We start from the raw sequence: 23,407 nt of genomic DNA on the forward strand, positions 1-23,407 counted from the left end.
TTAACATATTTACAATGATATGCTTGTATGTGGATATATTTATATTTATATTACTTGGATGAGCTTCATGGATGTGTCGATTAAATGTTTCTCATCAAATTTGAGAAGCTGTTGGGCGTTATATCTTAATTTTTTTTTAACGGCTCTTTATCTCCTCTCTCCTTCTGGTACTTCCATTATGCATATGTTGGTGCACTTACTGGTATCCAGCATTCTTCTGAGGGTCTGTTCATTTTTCTTCAGCCTTTTGTCTCTGGTGTTCTTTGAGTTGCATAATTACCACTGGTCTATCTTCAAGGGGCTTCCCTGGTAGCTCATGGTAAAGAATCCACCTGCCAATGCAGGAGATGTGAGTTTGATCCCTGGGTTGGGAAGATCCCCTGGAGAAGGAAATGGCAACCCACTCCAGTAGCCTAGGCAATCCAATGGACAGAGGAGCCTGGTGGGCTACAGTCCATGGTGTCACAAAGAGTCAGATGCAACTTAGTGACTAAACAACAATAACAGCAACAATGACTGTTGTCAAGAGAGCTGACTCTTTCTTCTGTTAGTTCAGATCTGTTGTTGAACCCCTTTAGTTAACTTGTCATTTTAGTTATTGTACTTTTTTACCTCCACAATGTTAATGTAAGTTCTTTTTAAAAATTACTTCTCTCTGTTTATTGACATTCTCTACTTGTTGCAACTTTGTTATACCCTTATCTACTTCTAGCATGGTTTTCTTCAGCTCTTTCAATATGTTTATAATGGTTATTATGAAATCGTTGTTAAATCCAATACCTGGGCCCTCTCATAGCCAGTTTCTGTTGCCTGTCTTTTTTCCTATGTAAGAGTCAGGCACACTGTCCTGTTTCTTTGTATGTCTTGTAATTTTTTTGTTGAAAATTAGACCCTCTAGATAATATATTGTAGCGAATCTGGATACTGATTAGCCTTCTCCCCTGGGACTTGTTTGTTGCTATTTGTCTGCTTATTTGTTTAGTGACTTAACTATTTTAGTGAAATCTATTGCCCCTGTAATGTTCGGACTCCGTACTTGCTCCTCAGAGGTTATAGCCTTCAGTGTGCACAGACTGCTCTGGGATGACAGTGTTTCAGCAGGGCTCAGTTTGTGTCTTTCCCTGATCTCTCTGTTAAGCTGTCTGCCTCTATTGGTATCACACCTAGCTTTTAGGCTGATTTTTCTGCTGTTTCTGCCTGTACCCTGGGACATAAATTTCTTTGTGTGTGTGTGTGTGTGTTAGTCGCTCAGTCGTGTCCGACTCTTTGCGACCCCATGGACTGCAGCCCACCAGGCTCCTTTGTCCACGGGATTCTCCAGGCAGGAATACTGGAGTGGGTTGCCATTTCCTCCTCCAAAATTTCTTTGTAGTTTGGTCCAATTCAACTTGGCCTCCTTTACTAGGGTACTTTTTGAGACTAGTCTCTTGACATGTTTTCTGTCCCTAGAAGGCGATTTTAGCTTTTTCTTTTGCTGGTTCTCTCTGTTAAACTTGTTGACCTAACAGTTTAGCTTGCTGTTATTATTGAAGCTATCAGACTTCCTTTTAATTTCTTAACTCAATTTTTCCATTATTTTTGAGATAATAGAAAAATTGACTTAGCCTTGAACTTCCCTATACTGTTTTAAATAAAGTCATTTCCTTTTAGGAGAGATTAAGAGCTCTCTGTTGTTACGGCTGCCCTTCTGTCTGGGCAAAATTTCTGAGCCACTGTGCCAGAGCAGGTGTTGGGGACAGTGGCCCACTTCTTTTGGAATGACAACCCTTCTTAAGAGCAGATCACTGGGTGGGGGCAGTAGCCTCTGGTCTTCTTGGAGTAGAATCTCTGTCCTACCAACAGCTTGAAGGAAAGTGAAAGTGTTAGTCACTCAGTCATGTCCGACTCTTCAGGACCCTGTGGACTGGAGCCCACTAGGTTGCTCTGTGCATGGAATTGTCCAAGCAGGAATACCAGAGTGGGTTGCCATTCCCTTCTTCAGGGGATCTTCCCGACCCAGGGATCAAACCCAGGTCTCCCGCATTGCAGGCAGATTCTTTACTGTCAGAGCCAACAGGGAAGCCCACATGCAGAAGTATAGTGGTAAGTAATTCATAAGATGAAAGTCCTGAAGGTAAAGGATTATTCTCATATTTTATGCATGAGGAAACTATTTATTTGTATTGCTTAAAGTTCAAGTCAAAATTCTGTTATTTATAAATCCCAGGTGCTTGTTCACTGACCGATATGCTTTTGATTTGTATTTTTAATGAATTGAGACCCTAATCTTCAGATAACAAAGGCATTTGTTATGTACTGCTACATAAAAAATTACCCTAAAACCTAATGGCTCAAAACAAAAATACACTTTTTTTTTTATCCTTACCATTTCTATGGGTCAGGAATTCATAGCTGGGCAGTTCCTCCTTAGAGTCCGGCATGAAGTTGCTTTCAGGATGTTGATTTAAGCTATAGTCATTTATGCTTCACTGAGGCTGGGGGTTCTGTCTCCCAAGTGGCTCCCTGAAATGGCTGCCAATTTGGTGGTAAGTTGTTGGCTGGAAGCTTTAATTTCTCTCCTTATGGACTTCGCTAGCTTTCCCTAGTGTGAGTAATCCAAGGAGAGAAGCAAGAGTCAGTCAGAGTTTACCCTTTTCATGGCCTAGCCTTGCAAGTCACAGAGCACCACTTGTACCACATTCTGTTCATTAGAAACAATCTGGTTAATCTAATCTTCCTTCAGAGGAAATGGAATTGGGCTCCCCTTTGTGAAGTGAAATGTATCAAAGAATTTGTGGACTGATTTAGAAACCATCTTAAGAAGAGGCAAACAGATTTCAGTTCACCATTGCATTAGGTATGATAAAAACTCAGAAAAATAACTAGTTTTCTTGAGTTAGTTTCTGCAATTCTCTATGTATTATACTTGGCTACACAACTTACAGTCTGGCATAAATCCTGCAAAATTCAAGTATCAGTAAGAACTATATTTTCTCAATGTTTATGTTCTGTTGCAGGATCTGAAATGGTGTGGGATTTCTCAAATTTTCATCATGGCCCCTTGTCTATCCTAGTAGTTAGATTTGGATTCTAAAGACAATGGTTGCCCCCAAATTCTATTAGGATAGTTGCAATTGAGATGAAATGGTGGTGAGATTCTTTGTCATTGAAACAAAGCCCTATTTATGTTAACAAATCACAGGATATATTTGTGATGACTATTCTTTTTCTAATACATTTAGGCATTGAGCTGTGACTGTGCTGAACAGGCAGAAGCTGAGTTCTGGATAGAGCTGCTCCATACTTGTCTGGCCAGTCAGAAAACAGAGTGGGTAAAAGAAGAGTATGGGGAATTGTAAAATAGAGTGTAGGTGAGAAGAGGATATGGGGTAGGATAGCTTTTTTTCTGATATTAGACATTTTTAGATGGGAATGAGAGTATCTGTAAGTGGTCCAAGGAGACTAGGTGACATGAAATCCGGGAGTAGCATGAATGTAGTAGACTCTGAAGAGCCTGGCAGGCTACAGTCCATGGGGTCACAAAGGAGTCAGACATGACTTAGAGACTAAACAACAATAAGATTAAAAAAATATTTTTCCATGAATATTGATGAGCATCCTTCAGTTTACAGGAGATTTCCAGACTCACATCTTAATAGGCAAGCTAATCTGGTCCCCTCCCTTAAAAGAGATTGAAACTCAATGAGTTTAGTATCAGAGCAGGAACTAGAAAGGTCAGTTCCTAATCTAGTGTTTTATTCAGTGTTTTTATATTGCCTTGAGTGGTTCATGAGGCTTTGCATTATCTGGTTCCTTGATACCTCTCCACCCTCAATTTCCCCTACATCCTGCCACCTCAGCTGAGCTGGCTTTCTTAATCCTCCAACACACCCAACATGCTCTCTCCTCTCCAGGGAGGACCTCTCTGATTACCTTATTGAAAGCATTACCCAGTCCCTGCTTCATCATTTTCCCTTATTTGCTTTATTTTCCTTTAAAGAGGTTATTACAGTTAGATGAGATCAGATGGGTGGGCCCTTATCCATTATGACTGATGTTCTTTTAAGAAAAGGGAGAAACACCCGAAATGCATAGGCATAGAGAAAAGCCCACTTGAGGACACAGCAAGAAGGTGGCCAACTTTCTTGTCCAAAGAGAGAAGCCTCAGGAGAAATCAGACCTGTCCACATCTTGATCTTGGACTTCCAGTGTCCAAAACCGTAAGAAGTTCTTGTTGTTTAAGTCATCCAGCCAGTGGTATTTTGTTATGACAGCTCAAACCAATATTCCCGGTTTCCCTTCACTCATCTCCTTAGTTACTCATGCTGTTGCAGCCTTGTTGGCCTTCTTGCTGTTTCTCAAATATGCCAAGCTGGCTTTCACCTCAGTCAAACACCTCAGTGAAATGTAAAACACCTCAGTGTTGCCTTCTTAATGATGCCATCCTATTTAAATTTTAGCCTCTGTCACCTCCTGGTTCCCTATGTCCTGATTTCTGTGTTTGTTTTTCCTCATACCACTTATCACCATCTGACATACTACGTACTTACTTTATTGTCTGTCCCCCCATTAAGGCTGGAGATGCTATGAGATCAGGAGTTAGTGTTGCATTCTGGTTTGCCACTGATACTTTGGTACCCAGAGGGTTCCTGGCACAGAGTAGGCCCTCGAGTAATATTTACTGGATCAGTTGGTGGATGAACAAATGGTACTGGCCCATAGGTAGGCAAAAAGATTGGTAGGATAGACTAGAGAGGCCATAAATCCATTTTTATATATAGGAATTTAATAATTTGTTGTCATTTTTTTTAAAGGGAAGAAATTGCAGAGAAGGGGGAAAATGGTTGTTTACTTAATATATGGAAACTTCATGACTGATCTGGAGAAAGAAATGGCAACCCACTCCAGTACTCTTGCCTGGAAAATCCCATGGACGGAGGAGCCTGGTAGGCTGCAGTCCATGGGGTTGTGAAGAGTCGGACATGACTGTGTGACTTCACTTTCTCTTTTCACTTTCATGCATTGGAGAAGGAAATGGCAACCCACTCCAGTGTTCTTGCCTGGAGAATCCCAGGGACGGGGGAGCCTGGTGGGCTGTTGTCTATGGGGTCGCACAGAGTCGGACACGACTGAAGCGACTTAAAATTGTAAGCAAAAATATAGAAATTTTAGAAGAATTTTTGGATAATTTCTGTGTGTATATGCTTCGGGTTGGGTGGGGTGGTGAGATGAGGCTTCTTAGACCAAAAGCAAACAATTAACGAACAAAACGCCCACACCACTTAGAAGTCATAACAGAATAAATGACAAATTTGATTCAGTTCAGTTCAGTTCAGTTCAGTCGCTCAGTCGTGTCCGACTCTCTGCGACCCCATGAATTGCAGCATGCCAGGCCTCCCTGTCCATCACCAACTCCTGGAGTCTACCCAAACCCATGTTCATCGAGTCGGTGATGCCATCCAACCATCTCATCCTCTGTCGTCCCCTTCTCCTCCTGCCCCCAATCCTACCCAGCATTAGGGTCTTTTCCAATGAGTCAACCCTTCGCATGAGGTGGCCAAAGTATTGGAGTTTCAGCTTCAACATCAGACCTTCCAATGAACACCCAGGATTGATCTCCTTTAGGATGGACTGGTTGGATCTCCTTGCAGTCCAAGGGACTCTCAAGAGTCTTCTCTTTTTTGATTTTGATTTTTGATTTTGATTACATTTAAATTTTATAATGGCAAAAGACACTAAGAAATAAAAAGTGTCAATGAGGAGGAACCAGTTGCAACATAATGACAAAGGGTAATATTCCTTATATACAAGCACCATCTCCTGATAAAAGAGACAGTCAGCTCATTAGAAATACAAAGTATATTAAAAGGGCTTTTTTTTAAAAAAAACTCATCAGGATCATTCATCATTTCATCAGATATGCACTGATTTTCTGCTGTGTGCCAAATATCATTCCAGGTATTAAGAGATAAAGTGGAAAAAAATCAGACAAATGTCCCTGACATCATAGAGCCCATTTTCTAGTGGAGGGAAATAGGTAAGAAATAATGAGATAAACTACATGTTAGAAGGTGATAAGTGCTATAGAAATAAAGCCATGTAAGGGAGCAACATAAAGGAAATGAATATAAGAAGAGGTTAGTGTACCCAACTCTAGGGAAATGAATTAGAAAACTTAGATGGAATGGATGCTTTTTCTAGGAGAATGTAAATTACAAGAATGATTGTGGAGGCAGGAGAGAAATTCTAGTCTAATTATTATATGTCATAAAATATCTAGAGAAAGTTGTTTACGAGCAAGCCCTAGAAAAAGCGCCAGAAGAGGTATTTCAAAGGTGAATTCTACCAAGCTTGAAGAGCAGACAGGTCCATTGATTTTTAAACTATTTTAGAGTTTAGAGAAAAAAGTGAGGTTGTAGAGAAATGATCATTCATTAACATATTTAGTAACAATGGGAATTCATATAAGTTTTTTGAAAACTGTTGTGTCAATATCTAGTAAAATTAAATTATCTATCTCCTTTAATCTGGCTGTCTCACTATTGAGATTCTTGCCTTTGGAAATAAAAATATCAGTTGGTAAGGCTGTTTGTATAAAACAATGTTTGTAGTATCAACTTTAGTGTTCAACAGGTTGAATAATTGATGGGTGAGTTATACTATGAATATTTTATGCAACTATTTAAAAAATAATTTATATGATTTACTTGGAGAAATGTCAATAATCAGGAAAACAAACAGCAGGCTAAGGTGTAAATCTTTGGGAAAAAAAGAACGAAGAACATTTCCCATTACACGCAAATAACATGTTTGTGTATGTTTATATGAATATAAAGAAATATATGAAAGGAAATAATCACACCTGAACCTTGATTATTTGGAGTTTTGGGAGAGCTTGGCTTTTTCTTTGTTGTTTTTGGCTTGTTGCCTCTATCAAGATTTTTAGTCTGAAATGAATATCCAGTAAGATATTTTATAAAAGACTTCTCTTTCAGCATTTTCTATGCTAATTTTAATGTGAATAAAAGAAGTATATCTGCTTGGGTACTAGGTAACGCTGATGCTTGGAACAGGGTAGTTGATATTAATTTGGTGGTATCCAAAAGGCAGGATTTGTGAATTTGACCAAATTTTGCCCAATGATTGAATTTTTTTGGTGGTATAGTAGAGTTACTTGGCGAAGGCAATGGCAACCCACTCCAGTACTCTTGCCTGGAAAATCCCATTGATGGAGGAGCCTGGTAGGCTACAGTCCATGGGGCCGTGACGAGTCGGATATGACTGAGCAGCTTCACTTTCACTTTTCACTTTCCTGCATTGGAGAAGGAAATGGCAACCCACTCCAGTGTTCTTGCCTGGAGAATCCCAGGGACGGTGGAGCCTGGTGGGCTGCTGTCTATGGGGTCGCACAGAGTCGGACACGACTGAAGTGACTTAGCAGCAGTAGAGTTACTTTGAGAAGTTACTCAAGTTCTCTTGAGGTTTTTAATTGTTAAAAGAAAGGTTAAAAATATTTACCACATTATGTAGGTATTTTTATTGTTTAAGAACTCAAGAAAGGATCTTTAAAGTGTTAAGCTTTTAGCTCAATAAGATTTAATTGAATTCAAATTTCCTGACATTTTCAGTGGCTATGATATACCTCGCATTATTGCAAGTCTATATCTATTTCTGTATCTTTATATAGAAGATAAAAGGCAGGCAAAGCATTACAATATCCAATGCTAGATGAGTACTATTTATTTTAATGTATTATTGAAGGCAAAAATGATCAGGGAAGACTTCATGGAGGAGGTGAGACAGTGCAGGTCTTACTTATGCTTATGATTTGGCCAGGACAGTATCGGACAGGCACAGAAGCGCCAGAGGCACTGATACCGGTGCCTGAGTTTTGCCAGGGACGCCTGGAGTACCACAAGCGAGAGCGCCCTCTTCCTGAACCAAGTTCCTCGGGTCGGTTTCTCGTGTCTCCGGGAGAGCGCTGTGCCGGCGGTACGCAGGCGCCGGCAGCAGATGAGGGCTCGCAAAGGCTCGACAGGCGCGCATGCGTGCCGCTCTCTGGAGGCGGTAGCTTCTTCGGCGTCGAGACTGGAGGCTGAGTGCTAAACTGTGTGGGGCGCAAATGGGATCCGGCGGTTAGTCGGGTAGGCATAGGTAGGACGGCTGCCTTGTGGGGAACAGGGGGCTGGAAGGCGGGAGCCCAAAGCGTGGGGGTCCTGAGCCTTTCCTGTACGATCCAGGCCGACTATTGTATCTGTGTCGCAGCGACTGCGCACAAAATGGCGGCGGGCTGACGGCGGGGGCGGGAGGAGATTGGAGGACCCCCGGGATGGGAAGGGAGCTTGGCTCCCCAGCCACAGCTTCGGTTCACCGCACTGCTCCGGAGGGCCAGGTCGGGCGCCGGGGCTAGGACCCTGCTTCACAAAGAGCCGCCTGACGCCTTTGCACTGGGCGGAGGAATGAAAAACAGCCCTTTGGCAAGGCCGTGGCTGCCCCTTCCCCATCGGCACAGGGCCGGCCGGGCCGCACCAGGCCTGACAGGAGGAAGCGGTGGTGAGGGAGCATCGCGGAGGGAGGAACCATTCCCGTCGGGCCCGGAGGAGAGGCAGTGGAGCTCGAGCTGAGCCCATTAGCCAGCGACATTGTATAAGAAGCGTGGAGGAGAAGAGCGTGTTTGTGTTTGGGGCTGGGGAAGGGGGAGTTGAGGTGAAGGGGGAACGTACGATATAGCGGCTTTGGCTGGTCCGGGTTTCCTCTGCCTGCCTTGTGCGGGAATGAAAGCAAAGAGAATGTCCTCTCTGTGTGGGATACGAAGGGCTCATGAACTGCTCTGATACTTATTTCCAGATTTCTCAGAGGAATCGAGAATGCGGATCGCTAGTGATTCCTAGCTTGGGCCCGTTCTGTTCAAGTTGGGGGGAGAGCGTGTACCACATACGAGAATCCTTGAGGACAGCTGAAACAGATCTTCTGTTGAGATAACTGTGAATGAGGGAGACATCATTTATTACAAGATCTTTAATTGAACTAGACAGTGAAGGCCTCTAAAGCTATTTCCTCTTAATCTTAAAATTTGCTCCTAGGCGAAATTTGGGGGCGGAAATAATATTTTAATCTGGAGGGGTTCTGAAAAAAGTTTGTTACCGGGATCCGGCGACTTATGTTGGTTTAAATTCTTTTTCTAACCAGCTTTGGAATTGTGCACACACAAAATTTTTTTTTTATTTGTTGTAAAGGGTTAATTTATTTTTCAAGGATATCTGTTGGCTCAGATTTACAATTAAAATGGATAAACTGAAAAAACTTACAAAAATGAGTTTAATGAAATTTATACAGAAAAATGAACGCATAATTTACATTATTTCAACATAGCTTTAAATATTGTTGATTAGGTATTCTAGACTTAGTGGGCTTATGTTGTATTCTTTTTCTTTTTGGCAACATTTCATATACACTTTATTTTGTATTCCCATACTTTGTAATATACACTTTTAAGTAATTACATAATATACACTTTTAAATAATATGTAGTATACATATTTTATGTAATAGACACTTAAATAATATACACTTTTTAATAATGAAAAATTAACACTTTAATACACTAAAATATGCTGGACCATTCCCTTCTTGATTGGTTGTTGAAACCAAGTGAGGGAAAGATAAAACAGTTGAAAGAAATCACAAAATCTCATCCGTTTTTATTTACTAGCTTTATGTCACACATATCTATTACCTTGAGTATTGGTTATATTTTAGTTTTGTAAATGTAATGTGTTATTTTGTTATGGAAGGTGTATACAGCAGATACTCAGATTTTAAAAATGCTTCTTAGAATCAGTGATCACTTTGTATTTCATGGCTGTCTTAAAGGTTTTCTCTTGGGTGCACTTAAGAAGGTCATCTCTGGAAATTTGTTTTTATGTAGTGAAAGAAAATGAGAGACATAGTTTAGTGGAAAGAGAATAGGCTTTGGAATCAGAAGATTTGGCTTCGAATCCCAATTTTCCTCTTTACTGTCTGAGTGAGATGTGGGGTAAGTTATTTTAGTCTTCCTGAACTTTTATTTCCTTGTCTGTAAAGTGGTAATAGTACAGCTTCCTGCTTGGAATTATTGTGAGGGAGAAAATGTGTGAAAAGCCCCTATCCTTTGACACATAACAAGGTGCTTAATAAATGTTGGTTGTTACTACCGCAAATTTTTAAGTGCTTAGGAAGCACCTTTTGATAGAAAATTGCAACCCGTGGATAGTCCCTCTAAAAAGAAGAGGCTTAAAGAATATAGGTTAAATTGATGGAATTTTGGAGCTGAAAGATCATCTAATCTTTCATTAAAATACTTTGTTCATCTATAAACTTTATGTATACCTCTCTTGAAGCATGTGTCCAAATTGTAACCATTTATTTATATGATTGTTACGCTCATCTTTGTATCTCTCAATGCCTAGTTTGTGTTAGATACTCACGAGTCCGGTGAATGAACTCAGCTGATGGTTGTCAGAGTCTGGGTAAGAACACAGGCTTTGGGGTCCAAATCATGCTGTCTGCTATGACTTAAAGTATACTGATCAGGCTTTGGAAAAAAATCTGTCCAAATGATTAATAAAATGCTTTATATACTGAGAAATAGTGCTTCTAGTCTGGGTACCCAGTAACATATTTTGGGCTGTTTTGCAAGTAAACAAGCCACTGAATGTTGAAATGAGATGGTTTAGAGATCCTCCAAACTGAAAGTAATTATACTTGTGGCTAAAGCCAGTAACCTCTCTTTATATTTAACTTTACTTACTCTTTCACTGCTTCAACTTATTTATTTACTGTAGTCTGAAATTTGTGATTGAAATGAAAATGAGAGGAAGATAGGTATATGGAAAATAAGAGTAATGGAAAGCAAGAAACCATGGTAGGGAAAAGGTGAGGTATAAAATAAAACACAGCTCTAATGATCAGTGAAGATCAAGAGTAATGGTTTTGTATTGAAAAGAGAAAAAAAAGTTCAGGGAGTATAGGAGAAGGAGTTTTTAAGGTGTGCATATTTTGATATTTTCTTAGTGCTACCTTGGGATACTTAGGTTTGGATTATTTTTCAACTCTTGAGCCCCTTAAATACCAAAATATATTGTTACAGTCTTTTAAGTTTTCCTACTTTTTCCTTGCCTTATTTCCACAGTCTTTATTTTATTAAACTTTCAGGTGATTTCTTTGTCTCTGCTAATGAGTGAATGTTAGCAACTTTCTATTCTTTTTGATTTCCTCACTTGTTAAAAAATTTTTTTTTAATTTGGGAAAATTTTAAGCCTATACCAAAGCAGAGAGTATTATATAATGATGCACCCACATACTTATCACCCAGCTTCAACAATTATAATTTACAACAATTATAAGTAAATCTTTACTCTCCACCTTATTATTTTTAAGCAATTCCTATAACATATTCCTTATAGTTCAGAACTTTTCTCTAAAATAATAGAAAAAGACATGCATATCACACCTAAAGTAATAATAATTCATTAATGTCAGAGATTCAGTCAGTTATTCAGATCTCTCCATTTATTTCTTACACGCTACACCACCATATTGAAATTTTTGGAAATTACCTAGGTCTTAATGAAAGAAACAGACAACTACGTTCTTCTTAAGTAAAGCATTTTGTTTATTAATGTAACATTTTTTGAGCCATCTGTGGCATGTCGGGGTATAATTTTAATCAGTTTTTGCATCAACATTACACGGAGTCATGGGTTAATCAACTTGCTGAGGCTCTCACATTTTTAGCTCTCTAGGATCAGAATTAAAGCGCTGAGTCTAGGGTCTAAGTTCTTAAAACACTATGCTACGTTAGTCGTAAATTTTATTTATGGGAGTTACCCAATTTTGCATGAAATCACTTGCTGGCACCCTTCATAGCAGGGTGGGTGTCTTCAGATCAGTGGAAGTTTCCCCAAAGATCAGATTATTATGGATTGCATAATGGTCTGACTAACACTCAATAGTTAGAGAGTGAGCATGATGTAGAAAAAGAATAGCCAAATCCAAAAAAGTGCTTAGGGCTGATTTTTTTTTTAATCATCGCCAACTTTCTGCCTGTTGCCATACTTGCTTATAGTCCTTTTTTGACTGAGTATGTAACTCAGACGTTAGGTAGCCCAATGTTGGATCATTAACTGTTTTTGAATGAGTTAAAATGCTGGCTGACGGGGAATACCCTCTTTCCGTTCCCTCTATCCTTTTGCATGCTTGAATGTGCACACACACCCTTATTTTTACCCTGAACTATTTTGAAAGTAACTTGCACATACCGTGCTCCTTTACCCTTCTTAGTTAGTTCGTAGTTTATTTCCTAAGAATAGGCTATTTTCTTCTGTGGTCATAGTACAATTATCAGTCTTGGTAAGTGTAATGTTGATAATTTTTTTTTTTTTTTACCATTTTCTGATTTTTTTCAGTTGACCCAGTAGTGTTTCTTGTAGCAGTTCTCCTCCCCCCCTCCCCTCCAGTCTAGGATCAGTCTAGGATTAGGTAACTGCATTTAGTTATCATATTTTTGTAGTCTTATTTACTTTGGAATATTTCTGTAGTCTTATCTTTTGTGAGGTTGACATTTTTGAAGAATACTGTTTGCTTTTTATTTAATAGAACATTTCTCACTTTGGATTTTTTTTTTTCTTCTTATTTTGATGTTTCCTCTTGAGTAAATTATATGTCCCTGGCCAGAAAAATCAAGTTTCTATGTTCCCCCCATGGTACCAGATCTAGAGATGCATGAAGTCCATCTACCCTTCATGAATTATGATGTCTGAGCACATGTTTGGTCAAAATGTTTTTTTCCCCCTTGAACTAACTGATCTGTGGAGAGATATTTTAACACCACGCAAATGTCTTATTCCTCATTAAAATTTCACTCAAGATTTTTGCCTGAACCAATCTTTACATTACTATGATGGTTATACAGTGATTTTCCAACTTAGTAATTCCTCTATATTTACAATGATTGATTGCTATGGAGATGTGGACACCTGGTTTTCTCAGTGGTTTGTATTTTAATACTGTCCAGTTCTTTATTGCTTTCTTTTACTCCGTGTGTGTGTGTGTGTGTGTGTGTGTGTGTGTATTTATATGTGTGTGTGTGTTAATCACTCAGTTGTGGCCAACTCTTTGCAACCCTGCAACCGCATGGGCTGTAGCCCACCAGGCTCCTCTGTCCGTGGACTTTCCAGGCAAGAATACTGGAGTGGGTAGCCATTCCCTTCTCCAGGGGATCTTCCTGATCCAGGGATCGAACCCAGGTCTTCTCCACTGCAGGTGGATTCTTTTACCGTCTGAGCACCAGGAAAGCCTGTATATATATATATTTATAACATGGTTTTCCACAGTGAGAATCCTGGTTCCCAGTGCTATAAAACCATTTACCTAGCCTCTGCTTGATCCCATGCTATACCTGAAGTTATTTAAGAATTAATTCATCCATACCACTGCAAAAAAAAAAAGCAAAAAAACCCAGACTACTAAAAAGAGTGAGAATTCTTAAAAGTTCTCTTTTCTCCTCAGTTAATAGTGGGTTCATAAATTACTTGGCGTAGTTTTCTTTTTCCCTTTTAATGAGCTATGGTGTTCATTTGAAAAATGAATTAGTTTGCTTTCAGTTTTAGCTTTCCCCTCATCTTCCCATTCTTTTTTAATTTTTAAAAAAAATTACATTGTTAACCTGATTCTGAAAGTCAAAATTATATAGTAAGGTAGGTGTACTCCATAAAATATTATTTCCATTTATTTCCTTTCAGTTCTTTCTGTTGCCCTTATAGGTAACTTACTTAATTGTTTCCTGGTTATCCTACTTCTTATAACCTTAAGCGGATATATGTGTCTTCTTGTTTCCATTTTTTACATAAAAAGACACATGCTGTTTTGTAGTTTGAAAAGACTTTAAGGCATTTGGCATTTTAAGATGTTTGGCCAGAGAATTTAGGTATGCTTAATTGAAGATTTTGGATGGCATCACCGATGCAATGGAGATGAACTTGGGCAAACTTTAGGAGATGGTGAGAGACAGGAGGCCTGGTGTGCTGCAGTCCATGGGGTTGCAAAGAGTCTGACATGACTGGATGACTGAACACCAACAAATTTAAGATTTTGGAAACCCATTCTAGGCAGATGGGAACATTTTTTTGCTCACGCACTTCTTGAAAGAAGTGAACAGCCAAATGGCAGGGAGGGCAAAGATGCAGTTTTACCTCAAGAACAACTGGGTAGTGAATGTCTTCAGTACTCTATTTACCTCTTGGTCCTGCTTACCTGTTACATTGGCATTATTTTGTTTCATTGTTTGTGCTTTCTCACTAAGTATGGTGAGTATGCCATCAGCTGCATTTTGGCAACAATTTTATCAGTACTTAACAATTTTTCTCATTTCTAGTTTTAAAAAAATCCCAGAAAAGATTTCTTTGTTCCAGTTTGGATCTGGTGGTTTCTTTTGGCCTAATGTGTTGTATTTTTTGAAAGTAGCAAAGTAATAAGCAGAACCACCAAAGAACATCTCAGGGGGCATCATTTACTGGGAATATTGTGTTGTCTGTAAAGAATCATTTATGTGTGCAGCATGTATATTCCTAAAAAAGAAAAAAAGCATGTGATTATACTCACATATCTTGTTTATAAGAAAGGTTGTGTTCCTGGAAATAATAACTATCAAATCATTGCCATCCAAGGTTATTAATGGCTCTCATGGTAATCTATTTCTGATATTGTGCATTATTAGCAAGTTGATCTTCCATTTTCTTCCAGATCTGAAGTCATGATGGTTTGTGATGCCCTTCATGATAAAAACAGTGTTTCTAGTTTTCTGCTTATTTGTTCTTTGTTTCTTTGGCACTTTCATTGAAGTGTGCCACATTTTGGCGTTTTTAACATTCAGCATGATATTCTGTATTTACGCTTGTGACACCTTCAGAATTCTGTGACTTGCATACCTTTTGTGGGACAAAACTAAAGGTAGAAAAGAGTTGGCTGAGTGGATCTGTCTATATATACTAGAGGAGATTAGAAGGTTGAGTACCAGTTAAACTGAGAAAAGCACAGAAGTAACTGGCCAGTGTAATACTTGCATTGTTAGTAAGTGTGAAGGTAGATTTTATGTATTTTGAGACACAGTTGCTCTGACTCAGGGTATCAAATCACGTATGTGGGTATAAAACTAGAAAAGTAATGTTAAGGGTAGTTTCCCTTTTGTGGTAAGGTTATAGAAGACTTTATATTTTCTGCATGTCATGAAGATGATTTTTCTTTCCTTTGGGGAGGGTGGTCATGAACAGGTATTGCTTTTTTAATAATTAGAAAAAACAAAGCTATAAAATTTAAATTTTATGTACCTAGAATACAGGATGGAAAGAACATTGAGAGGAGTTCAATTTGTGACCTTGCCATTTAGTTCTAAGGCTTTGCTGCTGCTGCTAAGTCACTTCAGTCGTGTCCGACTCTGTGCGACCCCACAGACGGCAGCCCACCAGGCTCCCCCGTCCCTGGGATTCTCCAGCAAGAACACTGGAGTGGGTTGCCATTTCCTTCTCCATTGCATGAAAGTGAAAAGTGAAAGTGAAGTGGCTCAGTCGTGTCCGACCCTTAGCGAACCCATGGACTGCAGCCTACCAGGCTCCTCTGTCCATAGGATTTTCCAGGCAAGAGTACTGGAGTGGGTTGTCATTTCCTTCTCCGGCTTTACTTAATCGTAAACTTGAATTCCCTTGCTTACTTGGTTGTTGTAAGCTCAGATGAGATAGTGAATATTGCGATGCTTTTTAAACCATGAAGTGCTTTAAAGTTCAAGTATGGGGTTTGATATAAATCTTTTCATTATGAATCTTATTGGAGCCATTATGATCTGCCTGACTAATTTTTGGTGATGCTTTTATATTTTTAGATTTCAGACTTATTTATCAGTATGTATAAAGAAAATGAAGGATTCCTTTCCATCTGAAAGACTGTATCAAAATAGGTAGTTTTGATTGTGGTAGTGGACATGTCAGAAAGTATCTCAAGGGATATAATGGTGAATTTTTTAATACATCAAGCTATTTCTTCGTTTCTGCCTCAAGAATTCAGTTTCTACTAGATGCTTCTAGAGTTTTTCTCGTTGACATTTTATTAGATGTATCTTGTTTCAGAGAGGCATATTCTAGTTGATAGGGGACGGAAGAGTTTTTAACTGCTACTTATCTTCAGGAGTTCAGAATGTTTTCTGACCATTAAATACCCTGTTTTTGAAAAATATTAAACATAGGAAAATAAAATGTTGATTTAAAATAGCAACTAGTATAGTTCATACAATGAAGTTTTGTGTACCTTCTACCCCTTCCCATCCATGTATGTATGCACATATACAAAACTAGAAGAAATCCATCAAAATATTAGTTGATTATCAGTAATGATTTTACTGGTAAGGATTTCACTTGCTGCTTTTTATTGTTTTCTTTAACAAGAATATGTTACTTATATCATCAGGAATAAAATTCATTTTAAAGGATGAGTATTATTTAATCACAATTGTGTTCAAAGTAATTAATAATTAAGGACTCAGATCTCAATTCAGATATTTTCTAAGTTAGTTTAATGATGTGTTGATGCTCTGTAGATTTTTTGGGTAAATGAACGTCTTTGTGGCCAGAACTCCTGGAGTTAAATGAAAAAGGCTTTATAATTGTTGTCTTTATTTGTTCAGTTGTTTTCCAGGTGTTAATGCCAAATTTACCCTTGTCTTACTGGTTCTTGTTTCTTACCACACTGTTTTTAGGTTATATCAGTTGCATTCTCAAAAGACTGAAGGTTTATTTTCTTTGGTGTGGGATAACCTAATTGCTAATAAGAGGCTTCATATCAAGAGCCCTTGGCTTGTTTTGCTTAATATTAATATTATTTATTAATTAATAATTAATAATTATTAATCTCAAAAATAGTTTTTTCCCCACCAAAATAAATATTGAAACAGAGAGGAATGAGATATGTTTGTTATCTGAATGAATGAACTGTTTAATAACAAGTCAGTTGCGTCAGGTGGGAAGTAATGATGTAGGGGAAAATGAACTAAAATGAGATTTTAGACTTAAATCTACATGTTATTTATATATTGCCTGATGATCATAACAGATTAGCTAATTTTGGCTTTGTTAGACTTTGGTGTGATAATGTTAGATTTGATAGAGAACTATGAAGTTGTGTTGGTTTTATACTCTCCAACCCTCCTTTTTTGTTTTCTGTTAAAAACTTCATACTTAATATTTAGCACTTTGTTGTTGTTGTTGTTGTTTGGTAATGTTCAGATGTGTGAAAAAGTAGAGAGGAGGAAAGGTAATTCTTTTGGACCCGTCACTCAACTTCCTCAACAAATACTTTTGCTAGTTGTGCTTCATCAAACTTCCTTCACCTACTGAACACCACACTTAACCCCTGCCAAAATGCATCCTTTGTTTTCTAGATTATTTTAATGAAGATCCCAAATTCTTCATTGGACTTGTTAGGTACAATAACATTTGATTCTGTAAATGCTGGTGCATCAGTGAACCTCTGTGGATAACTGTAGATTTTCAATTTATAATAATCAAGGAAAAAGTGTTTAGTTGGGGGTTGGGAAGCTTGCCTTTTTCTAATCTTTTTGCATTTTTGAGGTTTTTTTTTTTTCAAAAAGACATTTCCATTATTATGAATTAATTGCTTCAAAACATTTTTTATAAAGCACAGTTAATTTCGGTGATTGCTTTTATTTTTGGACTTCCAGAGCACCAGTGATATTGTAGTTCTTCCAGGATGGGTCTTGTTTTCTGGAGATTTAACTCTGTTCTTCTGAATCTGTTAGGATAGAGGTTGTATGTGAAAAAAGATAGAAATTATTTTTATGATTTCTGCTTTTGCTCATCTCTTAGCCCCCCATCCCAAATTTAACTCCCCTCTGCTTTGCAAAGATTAAAAAATACTGATGCTTAGGAGTGTAATTTACCTGCCTGAAAGGCCCCTGCTTAATGGAGCGAGGAGAGGGAGAATGAAACTAATGTTTATTGGGCAACTCCTTTGTTAGACACTATACATATTTATATTTCATCTAACTTAGTCCTTAACAGTAATCACTATCAGTTCAGTTCAGTTCAGTCACTCAATCGTGTCTGACTCTTTGCGACCCCATGAATCGCAGCACGCCAGGCCTCCCTGTCCATCACCAACTCCCGGAGTTTACCCAAACCCATGTCCATCGAGTCGGTGATGCCATCCAGCCATCTCATCCTCTGTCGTCCCCTTCTCCTCCTGCCCCCAGTCCTTCCCAACATCAGGGTCTTTTCCAATGAGTCAACTCTTCGCATGAGGTGGCCAAAGTATTGGAGTTTCAGCTTCAACATTGGTCCTTCCAATGAACACCCAGGACTGATCTCCTTTAGGATGAACTGATTGGATCTCCTTGCAGTCCAAGGGACTCTCAAGAGTCTTCTCCAACACTACACTTCAAAAGCATCAATTCTGCGGCGCTCAGCTTTCTTCACCATCCAACTCTCACATCCATACATGGCCACTGGAAAAACCATAGCCTTGACTAGACAGACCTTTGTTGGCAAAGTAATGTCTCTGCTTTTAAATATGCTATCTAGGTTGGTTATAACCTTCCTTCCAAGGAGTAAGCGTCTTTTAATTTCATGGCTGCAATCACCATCAGCAGTGATTTTGGAGCCCTCCAAAATAAAGTCTGACACTGTTTCCACTGTTTCCCCATCTACTTCCCATGAAGTGATGGGACCAGATGCCATGATCTTAGTTTTCTGAATATTGAGCTTTAAGCCAACTTTTTCACTCTCCTCTTTCGCTTTCATCAGGAGACTCTAGTTCTTCTTCACTTTCTGCCATAAGGGTGGTGTCATCTGCATATCTGAGGTTATTGATATTTCTCCCGGCAATCTTGATTCCAGCTTGTGTTTCTTCCAGCCCAGCGTTTCTCATGATGTACTCTGCATATAAGTTAAATAAGCAGGGTGACAATATACAGCCTTGACGTACTCCTTTTCCTATAATCACTATCTAACTTAATCCTTAACAGTAATCCAGAGAGGAAGATACTTACCCATTTTACTCATGAGAAAACTTATGGTCTGGAGGTTAAGTAGCTTGTCTAAGACCTTAATAATAAGTGGTGAACTTTGTAGAATTCAAACGCGTCTCATCTGACATACATGAATGTATGTAGAAATGAATTTGAATATTGCATGAATTACTGCATTTATTACACTAATAGCTGAAAGTGTGCCATTGTTCAGTTGCTAAATCATGTCTAACTCTTTGCGACCCTATGGACTGCAGCGTGCCAGTCTCCCCTGTCCTTCAGTGTCTCCTGGAGTTTGCTCAGACTCATGTCCATTGAGTTGATGATGCTGTCCAACCATCTTGTCTGTCATCCCTTTCTCTTCCCACTGGAGTGGGTAGCCAGTCCCTTCTCTGGGGGATCTTCCTGACTCAGGGATTGAACCCAGATCTCCTGCATTGCAGGTGGATTCTTTACCATCTAAGCCACCAGAGAAGCCCAAAGTGTGCCACAGGAAATGCACAGAGAGATTCTTATAGGGTGTGACTTTGAAACAATCTTGAAGAGTGAGTTTGGTTCAGAGAGCTAGGGGTATTCTAGGTAGTACAGTATGAATAAAGTATGGAAACAAGAATGTTGAAAGTGGTCAGGAGATTGCAAATAGACCCATTTGGCTGTAGCATACGTTTTTAAATTTAATTTTACTTATTTTTGGCTGTGCTGGGTCTTTGTTGCCCCGCTGGCTTTTCTCTAGTTGTGGCAAGTGGGGGCTATTCTTCATTGTGGTGTGCGGGCTTCTCATTGCAGTGGCCTCTCATGGAGCATGGACTCCAGGTGTGTGGGCTTCAGTAGGTGTGGCAGATAGGCTCAGGAGTTGCGGCGCGTAGGCTTAGTTGCTCCTCAACACAGAATCAATCCAGAGGCTCCTGCATTGGCAGATGGATTCTTTGCCACCATTGAAGCCCCTGTAGCCAAAATTTTTTCATTAAGTATTATTGGCTAGTAAAATGTGAAAGGTAGATTGAGATTATATTATATACTAAATGCCAGGTTGACAAGTTTGGACTCTATCTTGCAGGTAGCAATAAAGTGGTGAAGGTTTTTATGTAGAAGAGTGATAGTAAAAGAAATGTTTTAAGGATATTAGTAATGACAGAATGAATTGGGATGAAGGGCAGCTGTGGTGAGAGTGATGAGAGCTTGCAGTAGGGTGGTGATGATGGTGAAAGGAAAAAGAAAATTCTATATTAGAGATTTTGACAGGAATACATAGAATTTTGTAATTAGTTAAAAATGGAGAATAAGATGCTTTTGAGCCTCTGTGACTGAAGGAATTGGTGTAGAGAACAGTATTGAAAATGGATAGTTTGGGAGAAAATTCCAAAGTCAGTAAAACAGTAGCTAAAAGTTGGCATGAGGGAGAGAGGTTCTTGACAAGTATTTTTTTCCCCTGTCTTCATAAATAATTTTATTAAATAGTCCTGGAGTTACTGAAGATTCACATGTCTTAACTGAAGCTATATTTTGTCTTGGGCCAGAATACTATAGCTTTGTCAGAAACATGCAGTTGATAAATTTAATTAGTTTTAAATTTTTTAATCATCCCAGCAGTCTCTTTCATCTTATTACAATCTTTTATTTAAAAACCTTAACCTAGGCTATTCTACATTTTTTAAAATTTGATAAACACATGTTGAGTAAGACCTTGTTATCTGAAATCTCTCTTCTCCCAGTTTCCTCAAAACTCTAGAAGATACCCATCCTATGAAGCTCAACTCAGGTATTCTTGACCTCTTCCAGAAATAAATCCATTCCTGATGCTTTTTAGCATTGTTGTAATAATGACACACTGTTTATTTTGTTTTTCTTGTTAGATTGCTTGTACTTTGCCTATAGGAATCATGTTTTACTTAGCTTGAATACTTCATAATGACTGTCATATTAGACAAAAATTTTTAATAAAGTGAATGAATGATTCTGAACTCATTCCTTTCCACTAAAATCAAAAGGGCCAAGGCGGGTGGGGGTGTGTGGAGATCTTTGGTGATAAACAGCAACTGAGAACTTACCGACCACAGCAACTGAATGTATATTTTCACCCCATCCCCCAATGGCATGCAGGATTTGGACACTTCTGAGAAGTTTTAAAAGGAGTTATAATTGCCGCTCTGCACCTAGGACAGCACCCAGCGCAGCATAGTGTACAGGAACTCTGGCTTGAGGTTTGGGGTTTGTATTCTGGATTCGGGAAAGAAGAGCAAGTTTTTGAGAAAGTTTAAAATCCTCATAAACACTCTAAAAATGTATGAAATGCAGAATGGTTTCATGGCTTTGTTTCAAAATGTTTTACACTGGCTGTAGAACCCACTTCATGAAGTAGTTTGAGTTAAAATGATCTAATATTTGTGTTTTAACTTTCAGCTTTGTGTTATTCTTGGAAAATTTCGCACCACTTGTGAATTCCTTGAACCTGGGCATTGCAAACCCACTTCTGTTGGGCCCATCTCCTTTGCACTTTGCTCAGATTAAGACTCAGTTGGCGCTGCAGCAGCTGAATGCCATTGCCTCACATAGTTCAACACCACCTTATACTTTATTAAATCAGGCTTTCTTGAAAATAGCCATGTCGAGACCCAGGTTTAATCCTCGAGGAAACTTTCCACTTCAGAGGCCACGAGCACCTAACCCTTCTGAGATGAGGCCTCCAGGACCATTTATGAGGCCTGGATCTATGGGTCTTCCAAGATTTTACCCAGCAGGGAGAGCCCGTGGAATTCCACACAGATTTGCCTGCCATGAATCTTACCAGAATATGGAACCACAGAGAATGAATGTTCAGGTAACTCAACACCAAACTGATCCAAGATTGACCAAAGAAAAATTGGATTTTCATGAAGCACAACAAAAGAAAGAGAAGCCTCATGGTAGCCGATGGGATGATGAGCCTCACATATCTGCATCAGTGGGAGTGAAGCAGAGTTCTGTAACGCAGGTTACAGAGCAGAGTCCTAAAGTACAGAGCCGCTATACAAAAGAGAGTGCCTCAAGTATCTTAGCAAGTTTTGGATTATCTAATGAAGACTTAGAAGAACTCAGTCGCTATCCTGATGAACAGCTAACTCCTGAAAATATGCCATTAATCTTGAGGGATATAAGAATGCGAAAAATGGGGCGCCGATTACCTAATTTACCTTCTCGGAGCAGAAATAAAGAAACACTTGGTAATGAGGCAGTTTCGAGTAATGTGATTGATTACGGGCATGCAAGCAAATATGGCTACACAGAAGATCCACTTGAAGTACGTATTTATGATCCTGAAATTCCAACTGATGAGGTCGAGGATGAATTTCGGTCACAGCCAAGCATTTCTGCATCTGTTCCTGCTCCAAATGTGATGTGTAATTCTATGTTTCCTGTTGAAGATGTGTTTCGACAGATGGACTTCCCCAGTGAGTCCTCCAATAATCAGTCCTTTTTCCCAGTTGAGAGTGGAAGCAAGATGTCAGGTTTACACATTTCAAGAGGACAGTCAGTCCTTGAACCTGTAAAATCTGTCAGCCAATCCATTAGCCAGACAGTTAACCAGACAATGAGTCAGTCTCTGATTCCTCCTTCTATGAACCAGCAACCTTTTTCATCAGAATTAATTTCAACTGTAAGCCAACAAGAGCGGATCCCACGTGAATCTGTCATTAATTCATCTAATGTACATGGATCAGGAGGAAGTAAAAAGAATTACCAGTCAGAGGCTGACATCCCCATTCAGTCTCCCTTTGGGATTGTGAAAGCATCGTGGCTACCAAAGTTTTCGCATGCTGATGCCCAGAAGATGAAGAGACTTCCAACTCCTTCTATGATGAATGATTATTATGCAGCATCTCCAAGAATATTTCCACATTTGTGTTCTCTGTGTAACGTAGAATGTAGTCATTTGAAGGTGAGTGTTTTTAAAGATCACTGTATCATGATAACTCAGTGCCCAAGTTTCATCTAAATTCTCATACGTATGCTGGTGTTAACTAGTCATTAAGGAAATGGCAGAAATTTTTATTGCAATGTCAACACTTAGTTGTAATCTTAAGTAGCCTGGCCTAAGTATTGAATTGAGTGTTAGGCTTTCTGTATTCCTGTGACTGGGCACACCACATGGATTTTTCCATTTATTTTGAACTTTTGAGAGGTTATCCCAGATAATGCAACATAAAATTTATATGACACAAACTGTATTTATAAGACAATGTCACATGAGTTACCTTTATCTGAATAAGGGAATTTGTTAGTATGAAAATAAAAACTTGAAATGAAACATTTGTACTGCACACTTTTAAAGAGACAGTATATTATAGCCTTGCATGTTTCTACCTGTCTTGAGCTAAAGAT

General features: G+C 38.9%; 1 protein-coding gene and 1 long non-coding RNA gene across 22 annotated transcripts in view; one reads left to right on the forward strand and one right to left on the reverse strand.

The window, feature by feature from the left end:
• The window catches only part of ZNF638 (zinc finger protein 638), a 144,985-nt gene that overhangs the window by 42,761 nt on the left and 78,817 nt on the right, over window positions 1–23,407 (forward strand). For 6 of the 21 annotated variants that reach the window (XR_014082153.1, XM_081590375.1, XM_081590377.1 and 3 more), the window contains exons 1-2: window positions 8,033–8,133; window positions 21,449–22,964. The exons of 2 other annotated variants lie outside the window; for them this stretch is intronic. Coding sequence is in view for 14 of the 19 variants with exons in the window: in XM_081590375.1 (XP_081446501.1) it covers window positions 21,651–22,964 (1,314 nt within the window). In the remaining 5 variants the exon portion in view is untranslated. Of the gene's footprint in view, window positions 1–8,032; window positions 8,134–21,448; window positions 22,965–23,407 lie in introns of those variants that run through there. 13 more of the 21 variants (XM_081590369.1, XM_081590370.1, XM_081590371.1 and 10 more) reach the window with 4 other exon arrangements.
• Window positions 8,033–8,839, reverse strand: LOC145545566 (uncharacterized). Its single transcript, XR_014082154.1, has 2 exons — window positions 8,703–8,839; window positions 8,033–8,086 (listed from the first exon to the last, which is right to left on the reverse strand). It is a non-coding gene; the product is annotated as an uncharacterized LOC145545566 (long non-coding RNA).

The sequence above is a fragment of the Giraffa tippelskirchi genome, chromosome 4 (genome assembly GCF_054371585.1).
Source record: "Giraffa tippelskirchi isolate mGirTip1 chromosome 4, T2T-mGirTip1v1.2.pri, whole genome shotgun sequence".
Taxonomy (NCBI): domain Eukaryota; kingdom Metazoa; phylum Chordata; class Mammalia; order Artiodactyla; family Giraffidae; genus Giraffa; species Giraffa tippelskirchi.